This window comes from Anguilla anguilla, chromosome 8 (assembly GCF_013347855.1).
Source record: "Anguilla anguilla isolate fAngAng1 chromosome 8, fAngAng1.pri, whole genome shotgun sequence".
Taxonomy (NCBI): domain Eukaryota; kingdom Metazoa; phylum Chordata; class Actinopteri; order Anguilliformes; family Anguillidae; genus Anguilla; species Anguilla anguilla.
The window spans coordinates 30,993,677-31,016,942 of NC_049208.1; the positions used below are offsets into that span (position 1 = coordinate 30,993,677).

At 50.8% G+C, this 23,266-nt stretch overlaps 1 protein-coding gene across 3 annotated transcripts in view; it reads right to left on the bottom strand.

Moving 5' to 3' along the window:
* trioa (trio Rho guanine nucleotide exchange factor a) overlaps nt 1-23,266 on the bottom strand; it is a 129,334-nt gene continuing 106,068 nt past the window's right edge. Inside the window, exons 37-59 of one of the 3 annotated variants that reach the window (XM_035427916.1) lie at nt 18,574-18,869; nt 17,006-17,176; nt 13,989-14,084; nt 13,701-13,849; nt 13,367-13,433; nt 12,881-12,984; nt 12,549-12,618; nt 12,049-12,138; nt 11,275-11,367; nt 10,695-10,745; nt 10,363-10,440; nt 9,734-9,925; nt 9,382-9,562; nt 8,134-8,882; nt 6,282-6,529; nt 5,912-6,050; nt 5,785-5,812; nt 5,502-5,664; nt 5,035-5,156; nt 4,400-4,478; nt 3,813-4,013; nt 3,471-3,609; nt 1-2,870 (exon numbers count right to left, since the gene is read on the bottom strand). In XM_035427916.1, coding sequence (XP_035283807.1) covers nt 2,325-2,870; nt 3,471-3,609; nt 3,813-4,013; nt 4,400-4,478; nt 5,035-5,156; nt 5,502-5,664; nt 5,785-5,812; nt 5,912-6,050; nt 6,282-6,529; nt 8,134-8,882; nt 9,382-9,562; nt 9,734-9,925; nt 10,363-10,440; nt 10,695-10,745; nt 11,275-11,367; nt 12,049-12,138; nt 12,549-12,618; nt 12,881-12,984; nt 13,367-13,433; nt 13,701-13,849; nt 13,989-14,084; nt 17,006-17,176; nt 18,574-18,869 — 4,052 coding nt within the window. In that variant the 3' untranslated portion in view covers nt 1-2,324. Of the gene's footprint in view, nt 2,871-3,470; nt 3,610-3,812; nt 4,014-4,399; nt 4,479-5,034; nt 5,157-5,501; nt 5,665-5,784; nt 5,813-5,911; nt 6,051-6,281; nt 6,530-8,133; nt 8,883-9,381; nt 9,563-9,733; nt 9,926-10,362; nt 10,441-10,694; nt 10,746-11,274; nt 11,368-12,048; nt 12,139-12,548; nt 12,619-12,880; nt 12,985-13,366; nt 13,434-13,700; nt 13,850-13,988; nt 14,085-17,005; nt 17,177-18,573; nt 18,870-23,266 lie in introns of those variants that run through there. The other 2 variants (XM_035427917.1, XM_035427918.1) reach the window with 2 other exon arrangements.

Here is a 23,266-nt window from a genome sequence, read left to right on the forward strand (position 1 = left end):
TCACGTTCCATATGTTTAATCTCAAAATAACTGATGGCAAAATAAAAATATTTACAGCACATATCGTGTAAACACTTATGGTTTCTGTACAAAGAAATATACATGCAAAAGTAAAAAATAATTCAAATAAAAACATTTAAAATGATAATACACATATATATAAAATACGATGAGGTTGGAACAGAAACACATCCAGTCAGAGTTCCCGCATTTTGTCGGTTTCTGTACACTTTTACAATGATGAATAAATAAAGAAGGGACATGATATGGGACTGTACAGATGGACCCACCGCTCTCTCCCCTCTCTGGCTGAGAAAATAAACCCGGGCTCACTTCTCTTAACTCCACAACACTTCTACTTAACGTGCACTTATACAACCGGATCAAATTCAAAGTGTAAATAACTGATTTAGGACTATGCGCAAGAGGGGTCGCGATTTAAACAAAAAGCAGCAGTCGACATCGACCGCGCACATCGGAATTAAAATTAGTACTAGCAGGCCAACGTCTTTAGCCAATTGTAGGGGATCGAGGGCAGGGTTTACCAACATGGGGGACACCCAACATGATCGCGGTATATTTTCTATTTTAAATCATATAAATAACACAATTTAATACGGTGACATTTTTCTCCTCTAAAACATCCACTACGCTGTTGCAAGAGGAAGACTGCTCCCAAAAAGAAAAAAAGAAAAAAATGAGCCTACATAAAACCAGCGGAGATTCCATACCAATCACCGAACTGTGTCTAGCTCAAAATAGCCACATATAAAAATGTTGCCACTAATCTTATTTGCAAAAACACAATAAATACAGAAACGGTAAACAAAAGTAAACGACATTTCCTTTAGGCTCACGGTGGTATTTATAATTTAGGTCCGTAAAGTATTACAAATCAAAAGGGGAACAGAAGTTTCTGTAAAGCTAGGACAACTTTGGTGTACTGTGGTAACTAATTTATTTTTAAAAGTGAAAACAAAAGTCATAAGTGCCATGCGATAGAGGTGGTTTTCACCACCCGTCAATTAGACTCCCGGGCTTCACTGAAATAATACTGAACTAAAGGACACAGTGTCAAAGAAACCAAGTTGCAGTACCAAGTACGTGCTTTTCTATATATTTATTACAGGTACAACAGATGTCTTCATAAATAGTTGCATAAAATGTTAAAGCCGCAACATTGCACATGATATGAATTAAAAACATAACATACAATGAGTGCATTTACAGTATATCGTCTTCCTTTGCCATGTGATTGGCATTCTGTGCTGCCACTGAAAAGCTATGCTGCCTTCTGGCCTCTTTCCTTAATGGCAGGTATCGCTTTTCCTGCCTCAAGGCCCGCCTCTTGTCACGAGCCATCTTTTCGAATGGATAGCAACGGAAGGCAGATACAGTCTATTTACAAAGTAAGGCTTATACATCTTAATCTGAGCAACACAATTTGTTCTAGTAAAAGCAAAAATGTTTTTTTTTTTCGTTTTTTTGTTGTTTTAACGGTGTTTGGACTTGCAGCAGTTAAAATCTGTATTGTTACTTGTTTCATGATTCATTAGAATAAATAAGCGAGGCAATCGAAAAAGCTCCATTTTGAGTTTGAAATGTTTCAACCAAGCAGTCATTGGATGTTTACTGTTTAAATCAAGGTTTTGGTGACTATTCTGTCCTATGTTGTGTCCCAAGGGTTCAGAAGTGGGTGGAGCCTTGGTTTGTTTTTCATTAAGTACTTTGTGTTTGCTCCATTTTTAAACATGTTCTTGAAAAGTGGACAAAGACTTTGTTTCTTCATGGTTTTTTTTCATTCCTATACATTGTTCTTTAAGAAACGGATTTCTCTTTAAAACTGTCAAATTTCCTCTGTTCGGTCCGAGCACCTGAATTGAATACTGTCAAAACAACTGCTTGCTCTCTCTGGCTCGGGCAAAAAAAGCATGCGCTGTCCGTCACGCACGTTTCGTTCGCGTCACTTTTTTTTTTTTCATTAAAAAAGTTCTGCTTCCTTGTGCAGATAGGCTTTCCGTACAAAGATGGGGAACATTAACGCGGCTAAATCAATTACTTATTATAATATCGGGTTGGTTTATTATTTTTTGTTTGAATCTAATTTAAAAGCATTCAGCAGCAAAAACGACCGAGGACCGCAGGATTCCTCGAGTTTGGATTGGCAGAGGAGAGCAGGGCTCCTCAAGTTTTTTTTTATTATTTGATTGGCCGAGGACCGGAGCAGCTCCTCGATTTTTCCATTGGCAGGTGAAAGAGAATGAGATCATCTTAATTTTTTTTCTTCCTTTCTTTTTTTTTTGTGTGTGCATCTCCTCCCAGATTTAGACCCTGGGCAGGAGCCTACTGTGCAGGAAGGCCTTGATGCCGCCGATGGGCCGAACATCGTTCTGGTGTTTGCGCCGGTCGATGAAGGAGATGAGTCGGGATGTGTCCAGGCACTCTGCGCTACGGCGCCCCCCGCTGGGCTGGAGCCAGGGCTCGTGCAGGCAGGCGGCGGCGGTGGGCCGGCGGGCCGGGTCGGCCCGCAGCAGGAGCCGCACAAAGTCCCGCGCGGCCTGGCTGACGCCCTGGAAGTAGTCCTCCGGGAAGCTGAAGTCCAGCCGGCAGATGTTGAGGCAGGTCTCCTCCACGCTCTCGTCCAGGAAGGGCGACGCCCCGCTCAGGATGACGTACGTCACCACGCCCAGCCCCCACAGGTCGGAGGCCAGCGCCGCCGGCTCGCCCAGGACCAGCTCGGGGGCGGCGAACTCGGGGCTGCCCAGGAGCGGGTGGATGTGGTGCGTGCTGTTCAGCTGCACCGCCTCCCCGAAGTCCGCCAGCTTCACCGTGGGCTGGGCGGACGACTGATCCACCAACAGGTTCTCAGGCTGCGGGGTTACACACAGGAGGAGAGGTTAGTGTACTCCTGGGCTAGAGGACACACAACACACACACAACACTAAAGATCAACAACTGCAGTCAAAAAATACACAATTCAGGAGCAAGGCCCTGCAGCTTCCATGACTGACAAAGAACATGTCACATGATCAATGGAAGCTGTACTACATGGCTACTGATTGGCAACAACCAACAGATAAGTGGTGACATTTTCCCCCAGAAGCATTTCACACAGCCTCTGAAGTTTAGAGGTTTACTATTCCACCAGGTATAATTAAAGAAAAAAGATGGAAAAAATGACAGTATACCACATGGTGGCGAGGATCGTTACTGCATTCGGTTATTATTGTTGCGCTGTATCGCCAAGACCTTATTTCGGTACAAAGGTACTGTGAGTCAATAAAAGTTTCAGTTCAATCTAAAATCTGTAATTATATGACAATGCAATGAATCTGTTGGTAAATATAAATACCTCAAATTGATAAATATGGATACCCCGATATAAAATGGATAATATAATATGCTACATGGATTGATAAATTGGATCATTCTGAGTTTTAGCCTTCTGGGAGATCCAAATCCCCTCCTACCTTCAAGTCCAAGTGGGCTATTCTGCAGTTATGCAGGTACTGTAAAGCTTCTAGAATCTCCCGCAGGTAGATGGCCACTTTCTCTTCAGTGAGGTTTCCCCAGCTGACGATGTAGTCCAGCAGACGACCTTGGTCAGCCCTGCGGATGCAAAAGTCCAGTCCCTTTACACATGTATGCACATGCTTGGGTGTGTGCCTGTGTGGAGTGTGTGTGAGTGTGTGTGCATGTGTGTGTGAGCGTGCATGTATGCGTGTGGGAGTGTGTGAGTGTGTGCGTATGTGTACGTGTGTGCACATGTGTGTGTGTGTATATGCTGGAGCGGCCAGGCCTCGTGCACCTACATCTCCAGGATGAGCACGTAGCTGGCGGCCGTTTCGAAGGTGTCCAGCAGGCCCACCAGGTGGGGGTGCTGCAGGCGCTGCAGGATGCTCAGCTCCTGGGTCACCTGATCGCGCTTCAGCAGCTTCTTATTGACCAGCTTGGCCGCCACCGTGCGCTTGGTCCCCCGCTGCTCACACCGCTTCACCACGGAGAAACGGCCCCTGCAGGGGAAGCCATTCATTAATACTAGCACCACCATCAACCCCAACATTCACCCCTCTGACAGCACGATCTGGTACAGCATCTGAGCCAGTCACCATAGAAACCTAATCCAATCAGGAGACCTGGTCAGACTGTTACTGCCAAACCTTTCCCAGTGAGAAAGACTGCAGAGACAAACTGCACTGCATGAAGTCACCTGGGTGAGCCTGAACCCCCCAAGAACACAGGTAGGACTGGTCGCTACATGCTCACCCACTCTAATACACCTGTATCTGCATTCACGCGGTACCTAGGTCTATATACAGGAGTCTACAGAGGCCATCATGGATGGATGGTAAAGAGCTGAAGTGCAGTTATGATTGTTAGTCATGTGCTGCTCTGTTACCTGCCCAGCTCTGCCACCTCTGAGTAGAAGGAATCAAAGTTGTCCTTCCAGGTGACTTTGAGCCCATCACTGGAGGTGCCTACAAAAATAAAACAGAAAATGTTTCAGTAAAATTCAGCCAAAAATTCTCAGAAGGCCCAGCTGTGGCCCACATAACACTTTACATCACTTTTAAACAGAGTAGAACTAGCACAAGCACTGCAGTACATTTCCATTAAAAAAACATCCAGAGAAAAAAATGAATCAGAAATTAAAGTGGACGAAATGCATTAGCATCAAAGCACTCTGCATAAGTTTATGCTATGGGTTTTTACGGCTGCAAGAAAACACTTCACAGGCAACTGAGAGAGGGAGCTCTGGTGTAAATTTGCCATTCAAACTTAAAGTCAACAACACAATGTGGTCACATTGAATTCTGCTGCGAAGATGCGTCTTTCTGATTCTCATGTGATCTGCCCACTAGAGGGTGCTACAGCAACAAAGCAACAGAATAAAATAACCTTCACTGTACATACAACTTCAGCAGTACATAATAGAGCCCATTATCCCTCTCACGTCTTCAGTGTAAAATGGACACCCAAAATTCAATGTTTCTTCCTCAGCCCATAGCTGCAGACCAGCGATCTGTGACTCACCTAATACTCTGAGACAGGCGGAGGAGGACACCGTGCCCACGTCGTTGGTGGCGACGCAGGTGTACATGCCGTCGTCCTCCGCGGACGCGCCCACGATTCGGAGGGTAGCCTCTCCTGTGTCGCTGTGGGGGGAGAGCAGGATTCAGTCAGAAATGCATCATTTATTCACCTCAGAGAGGATATTTTACCTGGATTTTCAGGATTCAGCCTTTAAGATAAAGCAGCACTGTTTTCAAGCAAAGCTCTATAAAGCCCCGTTGCTACAGGACCAGTCGTAAATCTACCAAACATGAACTGTCGTCCCAAGATGCTCCTCACTTAGATCAAAGCCCATGAGAGAGCAGGGACGTCATGTTTTATCCAGATGGGTACCTGTATGTCAGCTACTCAAAACGTGCGTTAGAAAGTTAAGTATGCCGTGTTTGATCAGCCACAGATGTCATTACCCAGCGGTGTGGAAGCCGTACCTGTAGGCGATGCTGAAGTGGCCGTTGTTGCTCAGAGTACTTTGGTCGGGCCCCTTCCACGTGACGACGGCTCTGGGGCGGCCGCAGACCTTGCACCGGAGCGTGACGCTCTCGCCGTTGTCGCAGGTGACGTCACTCAGGGGCACGAGGAACTCGGGGGGAACTGGGGCGGGGGTAAGAGAGACAGTGCGCCGCTTTCACAACACACTCAGGGAACTGTGCTGATGTCACAGGAATGCATTTCTGCCAGAACAAATGTTTTAAGGAAGACATAAAAGCTTACCATCGTAAATGTAGTTGGGATTTAGAAGCTGGAAAAAAAAACAAAAGAACAACCGAATTAGATTCCCAAGAAATTACGATCGACCGAGCATCCTGTGCCTCCGCTTTTGAGAGAGGGCTCAACATACCTTTACAGAAACCTTATTGGCTAAGCCTTCACGGGACTTCCTGTAACCGTTTTCTAGCTTGCTGTCCTTCTTGCTGTCCTTGTCTCTTTTTTCCGACTTCTTCCTGATGCGCAGTGATGTGTGCCAAGATGAGGATTTTCTGCTCCAAAGAGGACAGATTATAGTTTTTTCGTTAAAAAAAAAACCCTTTCAAAAACCATTTCAAAAGCTAAATAAATTTAGCTACAACATCAACAGAAGATACTTAAGATGTCCACAGATGCATCAGAAAATTCTAGACCTTGCACTGCAGAGATATCCAACAACCTCAGCGCAGCACAGAGGCTTGCGCTCGGGGAATGCCTTCCCCCCGGGGACGGCGGCTCCTTACTTGATGGTTCCCTCTGGGGCGTCGGGGATGATGGCGGAAGTGTGGCCCAGCACGAAGCCGGGGATCCAGCCCTCGGCGGCCGGGCTCTGCTCGTTGGCGGCGCGGAACACCAGAAACATGTTCTGCTGGTTGCTGGCCAGAATCTGCACCACCTCGCCCTGGTACACGTTGATCTCATCCTCCTTCACCGCCACGTAGTCCTGCGTCACTAGCATGGTGGAGATGTTGCTGCTGCTGCTGCTTTCACTCTGCAGGGGGCGACCAAGAGCACACACCTCTCACTTTAATCCTCTGCACTGACTCTGCAGGGGACACAAGTCTCACATAAGTGCACTACACTGACTACAGGGGATAGGAGTCTCACAAAAGTGCACTACACTGACTCCATAGGCTCACATAAGTGCACACTACTGACTCTATAGGGGACAGCAGTACTATGTTAGTGCACTACACTAACTTTAGAGGGGACAGAAATACTACGTTAGACTGCTGCACTGACTACAGGAGACAGGGGTGTTATATTAGTGCACTACATTGACTCCAAAGGGGTGAGGAGTCCCATGTTAGTCAAATGCAACAGTAGTCTCCGTGCTGCATACATTAGTCCAGGTCCCCAATATGCTACCCCAAGTCTCTACTTGGGGACACAGACCGCTGGAGTCTGCTACAGTGCCTTTTCTCTCTCACTGATCTGTGGAAGCTAATCCACATCAGGCTATCGGCAATCGGAGGCGCCTCTGGAAAAACAAGCTCTCTCCTCGCCGGATGCCAAGTTCACGCAGATTCAACAGCAGAGCTCAAGCCAACGTTCCCCGTCGCCATCTGGACCGTCTGTCTGACTCGGCTCCGAGGCGCCAATTAAAACTCGGAACGCCTCACCCCAGGAACAACAAGCTATCTGCAACAGGGGAAACTGGCCAGAGGCTGCCTGTAAATAAAACTCAGTCCAACACACATACACCTGCTAGCCTGTTTAAAGAGCGCGCACTGAGCATTCTGCACGGTGCGCTAGCTGAGGCCTGCTCCAGAAAGGATGCTCTGGAGAGGACAAGCCTGACATCTGCATATTTAAGAGGTTTGTGTTATTTTTATCCTCTCGACCCTTAGGAAAGACCAGCGCCAAAGCAGTCCTCCTGACAGGAAGGAAAGAGGTGGAATCGGAAGGATGTGGTGCGCCATTTTGGGGGGCGGAGTTTAGCCGCGGAGGGAAGCTCGGTTCAGGTCGCTGTTGTGCCACGCTGGCACGACTTGACGGGAGGAGAGCCGTCATTGGTCGGAGGCGAAACCACCGCTCCCAGGCAGCCAGTCACACGCATTCTACGGCAAGAGGGGGCGGGGCAGACGAAGCCAGAGGGGGAAAAGTGGGCGGAGCAACGACATCGAACAGAGCAGGCCCGGCTTCGAGCAAGTCCACACAAAAAAACCCGTGGTTGGAATCACACCCAGCAGGAAGGCGCGAGCTCGCCCAGAGGACCTCAGAGTGAGAGAGTTAATGAAGAGAAGCCCCACAGACTCACGCCAGCCCACAGAGTGAAGCGCAGGAGACCGGGAAGCAGAGGACGGTGCTCAGGCGCAGAGTTAGTGTTAGTCTCGGCTGTCGCAGCTTCAGAAGGCGTGACAGGCCGGGAGTTAGGAGACAGGGCGGTGAGCAGCGGCCCCGAGGCGGGCCGGCGGAAGAGAGCGGAGGAGAGGGCAGAGGCCGGTAACCGCGGGGCCGTTAGAGTTAGTAGCGCTGGGTTACGGGCTCGGAGGCGGAGCTCGGAGGCGGAGCTGGCAGCGGTTAGTAGAAGCCTGATGGCAGAAGTCGGGCAGGCCGGGCGGCGGTCCGCGGGCAGGGTTAGTAGGCCCTTACCCCGTTGCTGTGGGTGGACTGCACTGACTGCTCGCTGGCGGAGGAGCAGGTGCTCATGCGGTCGGCGTCCTTGCTGTGGGTGGAGTGGCGCTGGCTCTGGCGGCTGAGAGAGCCGTCCGTCTCGGCGGGGAAGGTGAAGGAGCCGGGCCGGCTGGCCGGCGACGCCGGGACGGAGCTCCAGAAGGGGGCGCCCTTCTGCGCCGGGCTGCCCGGGGGGAAGGGCTCTTTGCCGAAGGCGGGCGCGGCCAGGGGCGAGGCCAGCGGGGACACCGTCCCGGCGCGGGGCTTGCCCAGGCTGAGCGGGCCCACGGTGGCCCGGGGGACGGGCGGGGCCGATGCCGGGGTCGGGGGGTGGGGGTGGGGGTGGGGGTCCTCCTTCGGGCCGCCCTCGGGCGGGGCGGACAGCTTGCGCCCGCGCGGGCTCTCCAGCACCCTCGCCTGCGGGGCCGGGTCGGCGGGGGGCGGGGCCTGCGAGGGGGCGTGGCTGTGGGCGGGGCGGGACGACGTACCTGACATCTTGTCCGGGCCCTCAGGGTCGGGGGCGCCGGAGCCCAGGGCGGGGGAGTGGTGGCGGAGGGGCTGGGGGAGGCGGGAGGGCTGGGGGATGCGCGAGGGGCGGGACCGGGAGCCCGCGGGGGCGTTTCCTCCCGGGGCCACGCCCACCGGCATGCTGCTGCTGGGGCCAGGAGCACCACTCGCCCCGCCCGCCCCGACGTGGTTCCGCTGGTACTCAATGGGAGATGTCAACGCTGCAGAGAGAGAGCGAGTGAGCGAGTGAGAGAGATAGAGAGAAAGAGAGCGAGCGAGAGAGGGGGGGAGAGAGAGAGAAAGAGAGCGAGCGAGAGAGAGAGAGAGAAAGAGAGTGTGTGGGGAGGAGAGAGAGACAGAGAGAGAAAGAGAGGGAGAGAGAATGGGGGAGGGGGGGAGAGAGAGAGAAAGAGTGAGGGGGGGATATTTACTGAAAATGTTCAGCAATACTGGTGATAACCATTTCACATTAGTCACAAACTACATATCCAGTGATGTCTTAAATGTTCTATATTGACAAAACAACAAAATCTACTGTGTGGGTAATAATACATAAACACACTCCAAGAATTTCATCACAAGAAATCGAATGGCACTACTTGCCAAGCAGGAAAAGTAATGAAACCGTAAGTGGGAGGTGGTCTGTAGAGGGCGGCGGGGCTGGGGCGGGACGGGGGCGGGGCAGGGGCGGGACGGGGGCGGGGCAGGGGAGGGCCGTACCGTTGAGGAAGTTGCGCTGGCTCTCCAGGATCTGGCTGATCTGCAGCACCCACACCTGCCGCACGCCCGGGTGTGTGGAGTGCAGGATGAAGGTCTCTGTGCTTCCGTTGGAGATCCTGGAGGTCAGGGCGAACTTGCAGGGGTCGCCGTCCACGCTGTCCTCCAGGCCCAGGCAGCTCACCTATGGGCGGGGAAACAGGGGGTCAAGGGTCAGGGGTCAAATGCCATCACTGTCCTAGTATTTAGATAGTTATGCTGAGAATATCTACTATATCTATATTTAACAGTCTGTTAAATATATTTATATATAAATATATTTAACAGATGGTGATGGTGTCCCACTTTCCTGTACCTTGATGCTGTTTTTGTAGAGGAAGCCAGGCATGGAGAAGCCCCTCTTCTTGTCGAGGAGCTCGCTGAAGATGACGATCTGCTCGAAGAGGAAGACTCGCCGCTCCTTCATCCGGGACAGGGGTCCGCCATCGTGGTCCCCCACCAAGAAGGTGTCCTGCAGGAGCAGCCGACCCTGGGCTACAATCTTACCCTGGAGAGGAGAGGGGAGAGGAGATGAGAGGAGAGGAGGGGATGGGGAGGAGAGGAGGGGATGGAGAGGAGAGGAGGGAAGAGGAGGTGAGAGGGGGTGAGAGGAGGGGATGGGGAGGACAGGAGCGGAGAGGAGCGGAGAGGGGGTGAGAGGAGGGGATGGGGAGGAGAGGAGGGAAGAGGACAGCACTCTGAAACCTGGGACTCACACACAGGCACTCCTGAATGCCGGCATTACACACTAGCAATCACACTACTGACACAACTCAGTACTGACCAACTAAATCTACTCCCTTAAGTACAGGAAGCAAGCAGACACATGCACACCTTCTCTAAGGGCAATATGGTGCCCTGCAGTCTCATTACACCAACTCAATACTGCCTGATTATACTGCTCAACACTGCCTGATTATTCTGTTGTATTCGAAGGTGTCTTACGTCGAACCCTTGGAGTCGGCCCACATTCATCATATCGTTGCATCTTTTTGGTACAATGCACATGACCTCCACCGCTTTCTGCAACACACACAGGGAGAGAGATGATCTGAATATAAATGGGGACAATGCGCGAGAGGGACAATGAATACTTTTTTCTGAGAACGATGCCTGATTAAAACCTTTCATTCTACAGAGATACTTCAGAAGACGGACTCAATAAAACCACAATCATGCAGCTATGGACACCAGAACGTAGCCAAATCTAAAGCCTCCCCTCCAACACTAATAATCTTCCCAGGAATATTAAACAGCACAAAAAGAGGACCACTCACCTCCAGCTCGGGCGAATCCACCCCTGCCTTTTTGGAGTATTTTAGGAAATCCTGAAATAAAAGAATCCGTGAAAATCACAGGAGCAGTGCTTGAAGTGTTGGATGTAATAATGTTAACACTCCCCCATGTGTGAAGGCACTGGTGCCCTGACAAGCCTACTGAGGCCCACATGCTTCATTTCACAGGTCGCTCAAGATGAGAGCGTCTGCTAAATGGATGCAACGCAACGTGATGGTTCACTTTTACCCTCAAATGGGATGGACTAGGAGAACTAGGACAGTACCACATCTAAACAAATCAATACAAGTCAAATATACAAAATTGTTAAGTGAAAGTAATTGACTGACAAATGATGACATCATATGTGATTTTAGAATAATACACAGTGTTTTTTACTGATAAAGTTTTAATGTCATTTGTCAAGCAAGACAATAGTTGATAGTTGAAAATAAATGTTCCATCACAGGAATCCTTCAAATGAACTCTGGACCATAGCAAGAGAAAAGGCAGTAACCCAGGCTGTCTTGAGAACTCTCCACTGGTGACCTGTAAAAGGCAGCCACGGCGCCCCCTACTGACCTTCAGCAGGAGCTGGTACTTCATGATTCTCTGCACGGGCTTGATGAGGAGATCAGTGATCTGCAGCCGGTGGCCCAGACGCTGCTTCAGGTCCTGAAAGAGGAGGGAGAGCGGATTGGGCACGGACCCGCAAACGCCAGCCCGCGCTCCGCAGCCAGCCGAGGGCACGGCGCCAGGGCACTAATCTACCCGGGAGGACAGCAGGTCCAAACCCAGCATGCTCCGCTGAGCCATCGCTTCCTTTAACGAGGGACTGAAACACTACCCCATCAGTAAAGACACTGGCGTAACCTGACACAGGAAACTTGTATCACTTTAATCAGAGTTTAGTTACATTCCATGTCTCACAGAATGTAAGATTTAAATAATAACACCCTATATTTCCTAAAAGACAGAGCGACACTCCAGGCTTGCTGTGCAATTATGATCTGCAGCCAAGAGATCTGCATTCATGCACAAACTTATTGGAAAATTACAGGAAACCCTATGGATTTCACTGCTAATTACGGTGTGTCCAAATACAGATTGAGGCAATTCATTACAGCCCTCAAGGTGCAATGTCTGAATAACAATACTCAATCCCACACCTGGTAGAGCGCCAACTGTCAGCTAGCGGTGCCACCCATAATTAAGGTATTTTTAAGAGACGCGTCTTCATACTGCGTTTCCGTACGTAAGACAGCCTGGCAAAAGCTGGACAGGCACAGCAGTGAGAGGCAGCGCAGTGAGAGGCAGTGAGAGGCAGCGCAGTGCCGTGCCCTGGCGCGCTCTTACCTCGAAGTAAGTGTCGATGTACTCGGAGACCACGTGCTCCGATTTGGGCTTGTTTTGGCAGTAGACGATGTACATGTGCAGCCTCCGCTCCTGCAGGAAGAAGGGCTCGCGTCACACCAGACCAGCGCAGCGCACTGCGACAGTGCAGCATTACCAGGGCATCAAACTTTGATTGTATCTGGTAAGATTATCCACTGGAGCTGCCACTTTGGCAGGTTATGCGTTATACTGTAAAAGGCAATATGACTGATAAAATGTTCAAAATGGCTGCTGATTTTTCAAATCCACAAGCCACTCTGGCCAGGGGGTGAAAAAGTTCATTTCATGCCCTGCATTACAGTTTAACACCCCAACTTAGAGGCTTAGGGCAAAGCTACTAGATGTGGACCCCATTGGAGGAGCCTAGGATGGCACTATCACAGACAGATTCCATAGAAGTAGCTCCATTAATAACTAGCTAATAGGTGTTTTACTAGTGCTGAGCGAGAGAAGTAACTCACGTGTTTGACGAACAGGGGAGCCAGCCTGTCAGGATCCTCAAGGCACTTCTCCAACTCTCCCAGGAAGAAACTGCGATGGAGAGAACATTCGCCGTCATTCACCGTCCGTGACATCACACTGGTACACGTGCCACAGCGCACGCTACATCTGGGCTATCATTCATGGAGCATTAGCCGAGGGCTAACCTGGGGTCAGGTTTCCTGTCCGAGCCATAACTTCCTCAATTATGAGTGAAAAGTCAGAACTGACCCTAGATCAGTGCTCCTGCTCAACCCGCTGTGTGGTCCTCCCATGTAATGCGTGTTTTCCGCGGACGGTCAGCTGCACTTACTCTTTGTGCCAGTCGTAGATCTGGTGGATGTTGCCGAAGACGATTTTGTCCTTGCCCTTCATGTCGTCCAGCATGCCGTCGTCCTTCATGCGAGCCATGTAGCCCTGGAACAGAGAGGGCGGAGCTCAGCGGGTGGGCGGGCGGGGCTGACCAATGGCAGGCTCCGAAGGACCCCAGGAGCACAGCCCCACATTAGCTTATGCCCTCCTGTAGCTGCAATCTAAAACAGCCTTAAGGCTTACTGCATTTCTGCAGCTGCTGATGCTAACCCTGATGTCCTCTGCTGTAGTTTCTCATGCTATAAAGCGCACTTAAAACAACTGAAGACTGAAAACACACAACTTGCAAGCTAAAGCCTCTGACATCATACTGCAGTAATGGGCCTCAATGTTCAAATTTAGTCCACATCGACATTTAAAATAATTTAGCATTTACAACCCATCTGCTGCAAAAGCAGGGCTAACAGTCAGAACACACTGTACTCACCTCCACCACCAAACCCAGGTCCCTCACATAGTCCCTCTCTGACTCCACCAGCTCCAGAAGTATGTAGCTGACGAGACAAGAGAGAAACGGCAGCCATGTTAAAAACCAGTCCAGTTACCCACGAGATTTACACAAGACACCATAAGCACAGCAATACCGTTCACTATGTTTACAATCCTTACTATCTCGGGAAACAGGAACATGACTGAAACTGGAGTATTTTTACATGAATCACAAATGAAGCTTGAATGAATGAGTAGTCTGTGAATGTTTGTACTCTCTTTGCCGGGGCAAACACAGAGACGGGGAGAGAGGGAGGAGAGCAGGCCCTTACTGTCGTCTCTTCAGGAAGCCCGTCTTGCGCTCCTCCATCTCGTCGATGGGGGAGGAGGAGGACAGGAGCGAGTTATCGGACGGGTTGAAGGAGGGGCTGCTGCTGTCACCCTGCTCCACTGAGAGAGAGCTGGGGCGGTCCTCCAGGGCCTGGGGGTGGGGCGAGGGGAGTGGGGAAAGAGAGGGGTAGAGAGAGAGAAAGAGAGAGCATGAGTATGTGTGCATTTTCCCGGCGGTGTCTCCCCCTGCTGGTTGGAGGACCGGCAGACTAAATTCCCTGGGCTCTTACCATCTTGCTCTTGACGAGCTCCTCGATGGCGCTGACCAGCTCGGCGGCGCTGGGCGTCTCTGAGCTGGACGGGCGGACGGACAGTCGGGAGGACGTCTGCACAGCGCAAACAGAGACAGAGCGGTGAGCGCCTACGGACAGGCATTCCACCGGACCTTCAACATCTCTACACATCCATTAATAACTACGGGGTTCATTATGACTACCAGAGAGGGCTGCGGAGCTGAAGAAGATATTTACACTCTATTTAAAAACAGAAAACAACAATCAACAGCAGCTCGTGTGACACTAATGGGACTAAATGTTTAAAATGATGCAGAGACATGGCCTTGGAAGAGGTGGAAAATGACAAATGTGGAAATTACCTGACATTGTGTTGGACTGCAAAAATACTATACTGTGGCAACCTATAAGAGCCCACCAGATCTGCATGAGGTGGGGGGTATTAATACTGGATAAGACAGGATTATATGGTACGTTTAACCTCGGTAGCACGTAGGCTAATATCAGTATGCTAAGATTTAGTTTTAATTATCTTTGTTTTGGGCATCACAGGAGTTTTTGCCCACATAAAACCTTGCCATTAGATTAAATACTACACATGAAGAAGCATTTTATAAGCAAACAGCAGTACAAATAATAAGGTTAAACAAAAAGTGAGACAAAAAGAAATAAGCATAGGATTTGATACGAAAATTTCCTTTAAATACCAAATTCGCTTGCTAAAAAAGGCCATTTTACATTACTGCAACAGAGGCTCTAAAGAATGTAGTCAGGTCTTAGAGGAACCGTGGGAAATGCAGAGCACTTATCAATACAGTCCATGACAAATACGCAGAATTTTGCAGAAAATCTCACCATTGCTGTGACTTCCAGCCAATCCAAATTTCCCCCAAATTAGAAGGTATTGGTGTGGTCTCTGGCCGCGCCAGCTATTAGAGGCCAATTACAGGCTTGCATGGATAATGGTAGTCAACGCACAGGGGGTGGGGGGAGGGGCTTGGTGGGGTGGGAGGGGCCTCAGAGTGATTGGCGGGCACATGGCTGATAGCAGCGTGACCGCCGCACACGCGCAGCATGTGCCGTAGAATCCTCTGGAACCGCGTTAGGCGAGGGGGGGGGGGCGGGGGGGGGGGCTTTGGGCAAGTCTGATCAGTAACGTGTTTGAAGGAACGTGGCTGCAGAAAATGCACTGGAAAAGTTTTTCTTTTTTATTTTTCTCAATGAGACAAATCAAAGAGGGCGGACGGCAGTCCCAGAGAGCTGAGAGCTGCCAAACCCTTAGGGACACGCTACGGAACAGGGAGCTTTCTTTAGTCAGAGTTACTACAGGGGAGGGATTTTAGCCAAACTTATTCAAACGAAAGCTGTTAGAAACTAAAAAAAAAAAAAATGTTGACTGCGTTCTTTTTTATGAATGAGAAAATTTAACTGTTACTGAGGGGGAAAAAAAAAGAAAAGAAAAAAAGGAAAACAAAAGTGGGAGGAGCAAGGCCAGAGAGGGGGAGGAGTCATATGGAGAGGTATGGGAACTGAGATAAAACAAAGACGGGACATAAATCAACGTAATGCTATGGCAAACAGTACAGCAAAGAACAGAACGAAAGAGAAAACAAAGAAATTAGTGTTACAGGAACTTGACTGGCAGGGTGATTGCAACCTTACTTCATTCATTTCATTGCATTCGAGAGCACGTCAAGGATGCCGCAGGGGCCCGGAGAATTAGCACGGAGCGATGGGCAACACATTCGACACGTCGGGAGAACCCACAAAGCTACGATATGGCGCCAGCCGGCATTTAACAAGGAAAAGGTCCGATAATGCGAACCGGCCTAATTTAGGCTACACAAAAGAGCTTCTCCTCAGCAGAAGTAAATGTGTCACACAAAGCCCCTTCGCTGCAGCGCTACATGCCCACGTTTGGAAACGGTGGCACGGTGCGGGGCGGTGCGGGGCGGTGCGGGGCGGTGCAATTCAATGCATGATGTAATCGCAGTCACCCCAAAATACTTCTAAATTAGTTCAGCAATTATGAGAACTGGCTGAAATGAGAACAATGCAGGTTGTGTGTGTTTTTTTTAAATTTATTTAGGAAAACAAAAACTGAAATTTTAATCGTAAAAAAAAAAGAAAGGATGGGTTTTCAGAACAAAGCCAGAAAGGAAAAGAACACAGAGGACCCGTTAGAATCAGTCGTAAGGCGAATAAGTCGCTCTGCGAGGTGAAGAACAAAGGAATAAATTAAAGTTTGTGACCTCCGCCTCCTACACACCTCTCCTTCCCAGAGCGACGCTCATCCCCCTGTCATTAAACCCGTCTACGTTTGTTTTCCTACGCTTTCATATGTTTAACCCACACTTACGAAAGTACTGTATATGAATGCTGTACATTATTAAATGCAGTATAGACTAAGCTGCGTGTGTACTGTATATGAATCAGTTTACAGATGCTGTACATTATTAAATGCAGTATAGACTAAGCTGCGTGTGTACTGTATGGTTTAACACTACGTTTAAAGACATTCGGGGTGTAATCATGAGCAAAACTAGGCCGTGACCAGCCCAGCTGGCTGTAATACTACAGGTCCCACTTACTCTCAGAATACTCCATATGACAGTGACCCCACAGTCCAGCTCAAGGAGGTCTGTTATGTCTGCTGGTTATTATGAGCTCAAATCCAAATTTGAGTTCTAAATTCCATCAGCAAATAATATATAATATCTTTACATTACATGTCTTCACATAATTATTTTCTGGTTAAAATAAATTGGAATTAATCATTTATTAGGCTTGGTCTGATTTTAAAATGACTGATTTGACAGGAAGGTCATGATTCAACAGTGTATATTTCAGAAAAATTGTATGCGTACAGGGATCTCATTTGAGATGATTAGTGATCACCCCACAGTGTGGGAAACAGACAGAGAGCGCCTCTACATCCCTCCTAGAGCAGGACAGAGGAGCAGGTCCCTCCCCTCCCCTCCCCCTACCCCGCCCGCCGCGCCACGCCCCCTCACCTTGTCGTCCTGGGCATCGGGCTGCAGCAGGCTGTGCTGCTGGATGGCCATGGGGGGCGGCAGGGGCACGGAGTCGGCCCCCTCCTCCCCCTCCTCCTCCCCGCAGCTCTGCATCCCGGACGAGGAGGACTTGGAGAGCGTCCCGCTGCTCAGGCCCTCGTTCCGCACCCTCTGTGGGACACAGCGTGGGGGCGGGAAGGGGCGGAGTCAGCGCAAGAGCTCAGCTCCGCCCCCATAAGCACACGGGTTTCTGAGACTGACACCCACTCAGCACATACGTTCATTTTCTGTGACCCAATACTAACATGCTAAAGCAGCTGCATGCAGAACTAGTGTAGTGCAGGAAACACGTTTAACCAGACTGGTATGAACGTCAAAGGAAAGTGTATTGTGGTGTGTACGGCAAGTATTTTAGGCTAATTTAATTTAAACTTATTGCGCCCACTTGTTTACTCCTGATGCCGAATAAAAATGAAAGTCTCAGGAACCCATTGGATTAACATCAACAGCTCCCCAGGAGGTACCCTGTTAACCAGCAGGTTGCGGGTTTGAATCAGACGAGACCACAGCGACTGTGCCCTTGAACAAGGCACCACATCTGAACAGCTCAGCTCTGGTGTCCAGCTACATAAATGGATGCTACAATGGAAGCTATAATTTGGATAAGGCCGTCCGGAGAGCAAATGAAAAATAAACAACAGCGTCCAAATCAACAGACTGACATGCTGCCCCTGCCCTTCACACAGCTAACTCTGCTTAACGTGGTGGGGCACAGCTGTGAGAGCTCCACAGTGCTGCGTTTTGGTGGTCTCTCCCGGTGTAAAGCCCCTGTACGCAGTGGGGATGTGCGTGATGGAACATGAAAGGCTGCAATTAAGGAGCCTGATCAGTGTTCGCACAGCACCACTCACCCGCCCCGCTCACAGCAAAGGGGCGGGAGGGACTGGGGGGGGGGGGCGGGGGGGGACTGTGGGGCTCAGCCCCTCCCCTTTCCCCGTAACCAGTGTTACTGTGTTATCCCTGCAGTAAAGCCCCGCCTCCCCACACCTGATTGACTGCGGAGATCTGCTGAGATAAACATGGGTCTGGAAGACCAATCAGAGCTCAGCAGACTTGGATCAAAAGACGACTAACACACTGCGGCATGCCGAGGTTGCCAACTCACGCTCTGAATTACTTCAGCATTTTTAAAACTCTTTTATAATTGAAGCTTGCAAGTTTTCTCTGAACTTACCATAAGACTTTCCACAGACCAATTTTACAGTATAAAGTGGATCATTCAGTGTCCTCAATTCCAACAGCCCATAAAAACACAAACGAACCTAAAGTAGTACAAATGAGTAGGTGTGTAATGCTTGTATCATGGATCACCATTTGCTGCAGAGATCCATGACACCACCATCACACTCCTACTCAGTAGCACAGTTTGAATACTTGCCACGAGCTCATCTGAAAAGACTTTTCAAAAAGCCACGAGACCGATATCACACTTAAAAGAAGGGAACGTGAGAGAGAGAGGCAGAGGCACAGACAGGGGAGACAGACGGCGGACAGACGGGCGGACGCACCTCCTCCACGGTCTCGTCCTGGGGCGTGGCGGCGCTGTCGTCCGAGTCCTTCTGGGAGCCGGCGTCGGCGCTCTTGCGCACGTCGCGGCTCTTCTTCTGCTTGCTGGCCAGCTTCTTGACGTGGCCGTCGGCCTTGCCGCTGCTCAGCCGGCGCACGGGGCTGGTCAGCCACTTGCGCAGCGTGTTGCCCGGGCGCTTGGGCCCCGGCGAGCTCTGGGACCCCATCCCGTGGCCCGGCTGCAGCGTGCCCCCCGAGGTGGGCGGGATGGCGTCGTTGCTGCACACCGAGAGCGTGTCTGCGGAGATGGGGGGGGGGGGGGGGGGGGGAGAGACGCGCGGGACACCGTTAAAACGACCGTAACCATAACCAAATGCCAACTCAAATGCCAACATGGAGCCCATCCACCATGCCTCCACAAGTATGCAAGGGCCAAACACTTAGAGCTGATGAATTTAGCATAAGCATGCCTACTGTGGTCTGCCAGTTTCTGTGGGAGGAAGATGATTAAAACTCCATGTATCAAATATTAATTTAGTGAAGACAGGCCCCTGCCCATGACTGACTTCATAAAGAATCCTCAAAGCCAGCACCTGCTCCGAGGCGGGGTGCTCAGACAGGGCCTCATCTAAACGCAGCGCACTCTCGCCTCAGACCCGCGGAGGGCGATGAATTATGTAACGCTTTCATAAAACATTCCGTCTCTATTGATCTGCTTACAGACGGGCTTCTCCCTCCCTCCCTCTCCTTCTCCCTCTCTCTTCCTCTCTCTCTCTCCCTCTGCTCTGAGCTCCTCTGGGAAGAGTGGGTGTTGCTGTGAGACTCGCTGCTTAGAGCTGGAGCAGGAGCGGGGGACGGGTGGCTGCGATTGGCTCAGTGTCCTGCTGGCAGGTTATAGCACCTGGTAAAGAGTGATAAAGGTGTGCCCTGTTCTAGAGCTTTCCGCGGATGAAACGGCAGGCAGGACGCCATGTCTAAGTCTGCTTCCGTTTCTGGGGAGTCACAGCAGCTCAGGCCCGCTGTTCCTCTGCCTGCGAGCCGCGTCCTTCTGCCCGGTGGATGTTTAAAAGCACTTTAGTGGACTGATAACACACAGCGAGAAAGAGGGCAAGGATGGGGAGCTCATTCCACCCGAGGGCAGGTCTTTCCTGTGCCCTGCGGGTTTAAGAGCTGCAGCACAGGGACACTGCAGGCGGTACAGAAACACACCCGTTGCCTGCACTTCAAACACGCTGTCCTCACATCTGACCCCTGTCTGCCCAACAGCGTTCTGTTAAATGTGGCTTGTGTTCACCTGCTCCTGAGGCTGATTCTCCTTACAGCTTTTCATGTCTGAGCGGTGTCACAAATTTTCTCAAAGGACAGTGAATGAATCAAACCTAATAACTATCAAGCAGCCACTCACAACCAGGTCTCTGAACTATCTGGTTTACGCGTCTGAGGAAATACAACGAGGCTTTTTGTCAGTTTGCCAATTCGTCTGGTTCAAGACGTTGCGGGTGCGCTCTCTAGGAATTTTCTAGAATGTTCTGCTGAGATGATGTGTGTTGCTCAGTGCTGACCAGATGTCAGGATCAAAGGGCAGGGAATCTTAAAACACAGTCACGCACGCACACTCACACACAAACACACACACACACACACTGAAAAAAACAGCTGCCACTTAGTAACAGAAACCCAAAGGGCCTCTCTTCACAGTGGTCATTAAGGCAATTTGCCTACTTGATGTTTACCCTCATTATCGTGCTCCAGGCCATTCAATTACACGCCGGCGCTATTCTCCCTGCTGGTCCAAGCGCTATCTGTCTCTACAGCATCAGACAGGCCTGTTCCTCCCCCTGCAGGCAGTGCACACACTGCTCTGATAACAGGCCTGTTCCTCCCCCTGCAGTCAGTGCACACGCTGCTCTGATAACAGGCCTGTTCCTCCCCCTGCAGGCAGTGCACATGCTGCTCTGATAACAGGCCTGTTCCTCCCCCTGCAGGCAGTGCACACGCTGCTCTGATAACAGGCCTGTTCCTCCCCCTGCAGTCAGTGCACACGCTGCTCTGATAACAGGCCTGTTCCTCCCCCTGCAGGCAGTGCACATGCTGCTCTGATAACAGGCCTGTTCCTCCCCCTGCAGTCAGTGCACATGCTGCTCTGATAACAGGCCTGTTCCTCCCCCTGCAGTCAGTGCACACGCTGCTCTGATAACAGGCCTGTTCCTCCTGCAGTCAGTGCACACGCTGCTCTGATAACAGGCCTGTTCCTCCCCCTGCAGTCAGTGCACACGCTGCTCTGATAACAGGCCTGTTCCTCCCCCTGCAGGCAGTGCACACTGCTGCTCTGATAACAGGCCTGTTCCTCCCCCTGCAGGCAGTGCACACGCTGCTCTGATAACAGGCCTGTTCCTCCTGCAGTCAGTGCACACTGCTGCTCTGATAACAGGCCTGTTCCTCCCTGCAGGCAGTGCACACTGCTGCTTTGATAACAGGCTCCCGCGGCCAGCAGGCTGAGCTCACAGCCGGTTCAGCCCTGCTCAGCCCAGTCCTCTCTGTGTGAGCAGGACCCCCTGAGAGGCTGCGTTTATCTGCGGCCTCGTTCCGTCCCGCCGGGGGGGGGAGGGGGGGGGGTCATACGCGGCGCGTGAGGAATGGCTGGAATGTGCTTTGTCTCGGGCGTCGTTTGTTTGGGGCTCGTTAAGCGGAGCGCGGTCCAGGTGTGGATACGGCGGCGCGAGCAATGCCGGGAATGCGCCAGCACAGTCCATTAACCCAGAAACCCTCCGGAGGCTTCCGGGAAAACCGCGCGTTTACCAACACCGGCGGTCTGAGGGCCCTGCGTTCAGGTGTGTTTACAAGGGGTAGTGGGGTGGGGGTGGAGGGGGCGTCGCAGGCGCTGCGCTCCGAGGCTCCAGTGACTCCGCGCAGCGCCGTCGAGCCTGACCTCCCCACGCTCCGGTAAAACGCCAAGGTGTTAACATCCACGCCTTCAAAAACGTAAAAGGCACATACACTAACACCTGAAATACTCAAACTGAACCGAATCAAGTGACACCAAGCAGTCATTCGCTACCCTAATTCTACCATAGTATAATTCAACAAGAAAGGACTAAATTCATACAAAGATAACATCTACCTGAAAAGCAGTGTTTACATCCATCCAAAATGACTAACAATAATACATGTGATACAGTTCTAGACTCAATTGTCTTTCACAGATAGCCTGATACAGGAGTTACAGAAAAACTAATCTTCCACGACACAAAGCCTGATCCAGGACCAGCATTCGGGAGCGATTATACAGCGCTCAGTTCACCCCTATCTGCCACACACAGCCTAACGCAGGACCAGTACTTCTGCAGTGATAATAACACGGAACTAAACACAGCCCAAACCCGCCAAACGTACCCAGATCCAGGACCCAGAGCCTGCAGCTGTCGACAGTCCTGGCAGGAGAGCTCACGTAGTACAGTGACTCTGCGGCGTTCGCCATATTGCAGAGTCCACCAGTTATGGCACACCGATCTAAAACTAGCTGGTCTTTAAAGAGTGGAGGCTCTTTTAAATAAGAAGGATGAGAGAAAGAAAGTGGGTGTGTCTGTTTGGGGGGGGGGGGGGTTGAAGGGGCGGAGTCTCTTAATGAGTGAGGTAGTGGGCTGCAAGTCCCTGCCCCTAAAGCCATATTTGGTAACTAATTCTACCGTAATCACCCAACAATAGGCTCCACATGCTTTACATTTACAGGACTGAGCCTGAGCAACTAACCAACTGAGAGAGGAAACAAGCTTCTAATGTTAAACCTACCACACGCAGTGCGTGTGCTACAGTTTGACAGAAAGCCTATTTGCAGGGCTAATCAGACGCTCTGGCTTCCTGCTGCTACAGCGCCTCGTGTGATATCTCCAACGTTACTCCTCAGAAACACAACAGCTTGGCTCGGATATTTCGGGCGCGGCGATGACAGCAGGCGAGCGCGCTCACAGCTGCCTGGCTGACTGAACAAGGTCAGCTCCCACCTCACGCTCCGCGTCTCCTTCCGCGAAACACCCCGTACCTGTTCCCACAAGCGGCCGCCCTCTCCCCAGAGCTTCGGCTTTAAAATGGAGAGAACAACTGGACGACGTCTCTCCCTTCAGAGAGCCTAGCTAACACACACACACACACACACACACTGAAACTACTCACCTCAGCTCTTATCATACTATAACAGACCAAAGAGAGCTTTGTGACACATCACACAGAGAGGCTAGTCTCCCACACCATCGTGCCTGTGAAGTGTGAGAGCTGTTTGGCACCAGTATAAGAGTATTAGATTTCGGAGGTGTTCTGCCCAGGAGCACCACGGTGTCAGATCTGAGTTTCCACAGGGCTGCTTTAATCCTGGTGTCCCGGCCCACTGGTTCCCAGCGGCACAGGGCCAGGGGTCACCAAAGGTGCAGAGGAGAGCTACAACCCGGCAGTGGAGTCGGTGGGTTGGCCAATCAGGAGAGAGATACTTCTCCTGCATTGTGACCTCACCACAGTGAGACACCGGGATGTATTGCAGGGTGCTTTCCCAAAAAGTGCTGCATTAGGTTACTGCTGCTGCTGCGTGTGAAGAACAGAATGGGAGCTGTGACCCCTGACCTTTTCAGCAAGTCAAGGCAGCCTGGCTGACCAGTAGAGGCTTGCCTCAAAGGGGACCCTCCAGTGTAGCAATTGCCCTGCTCC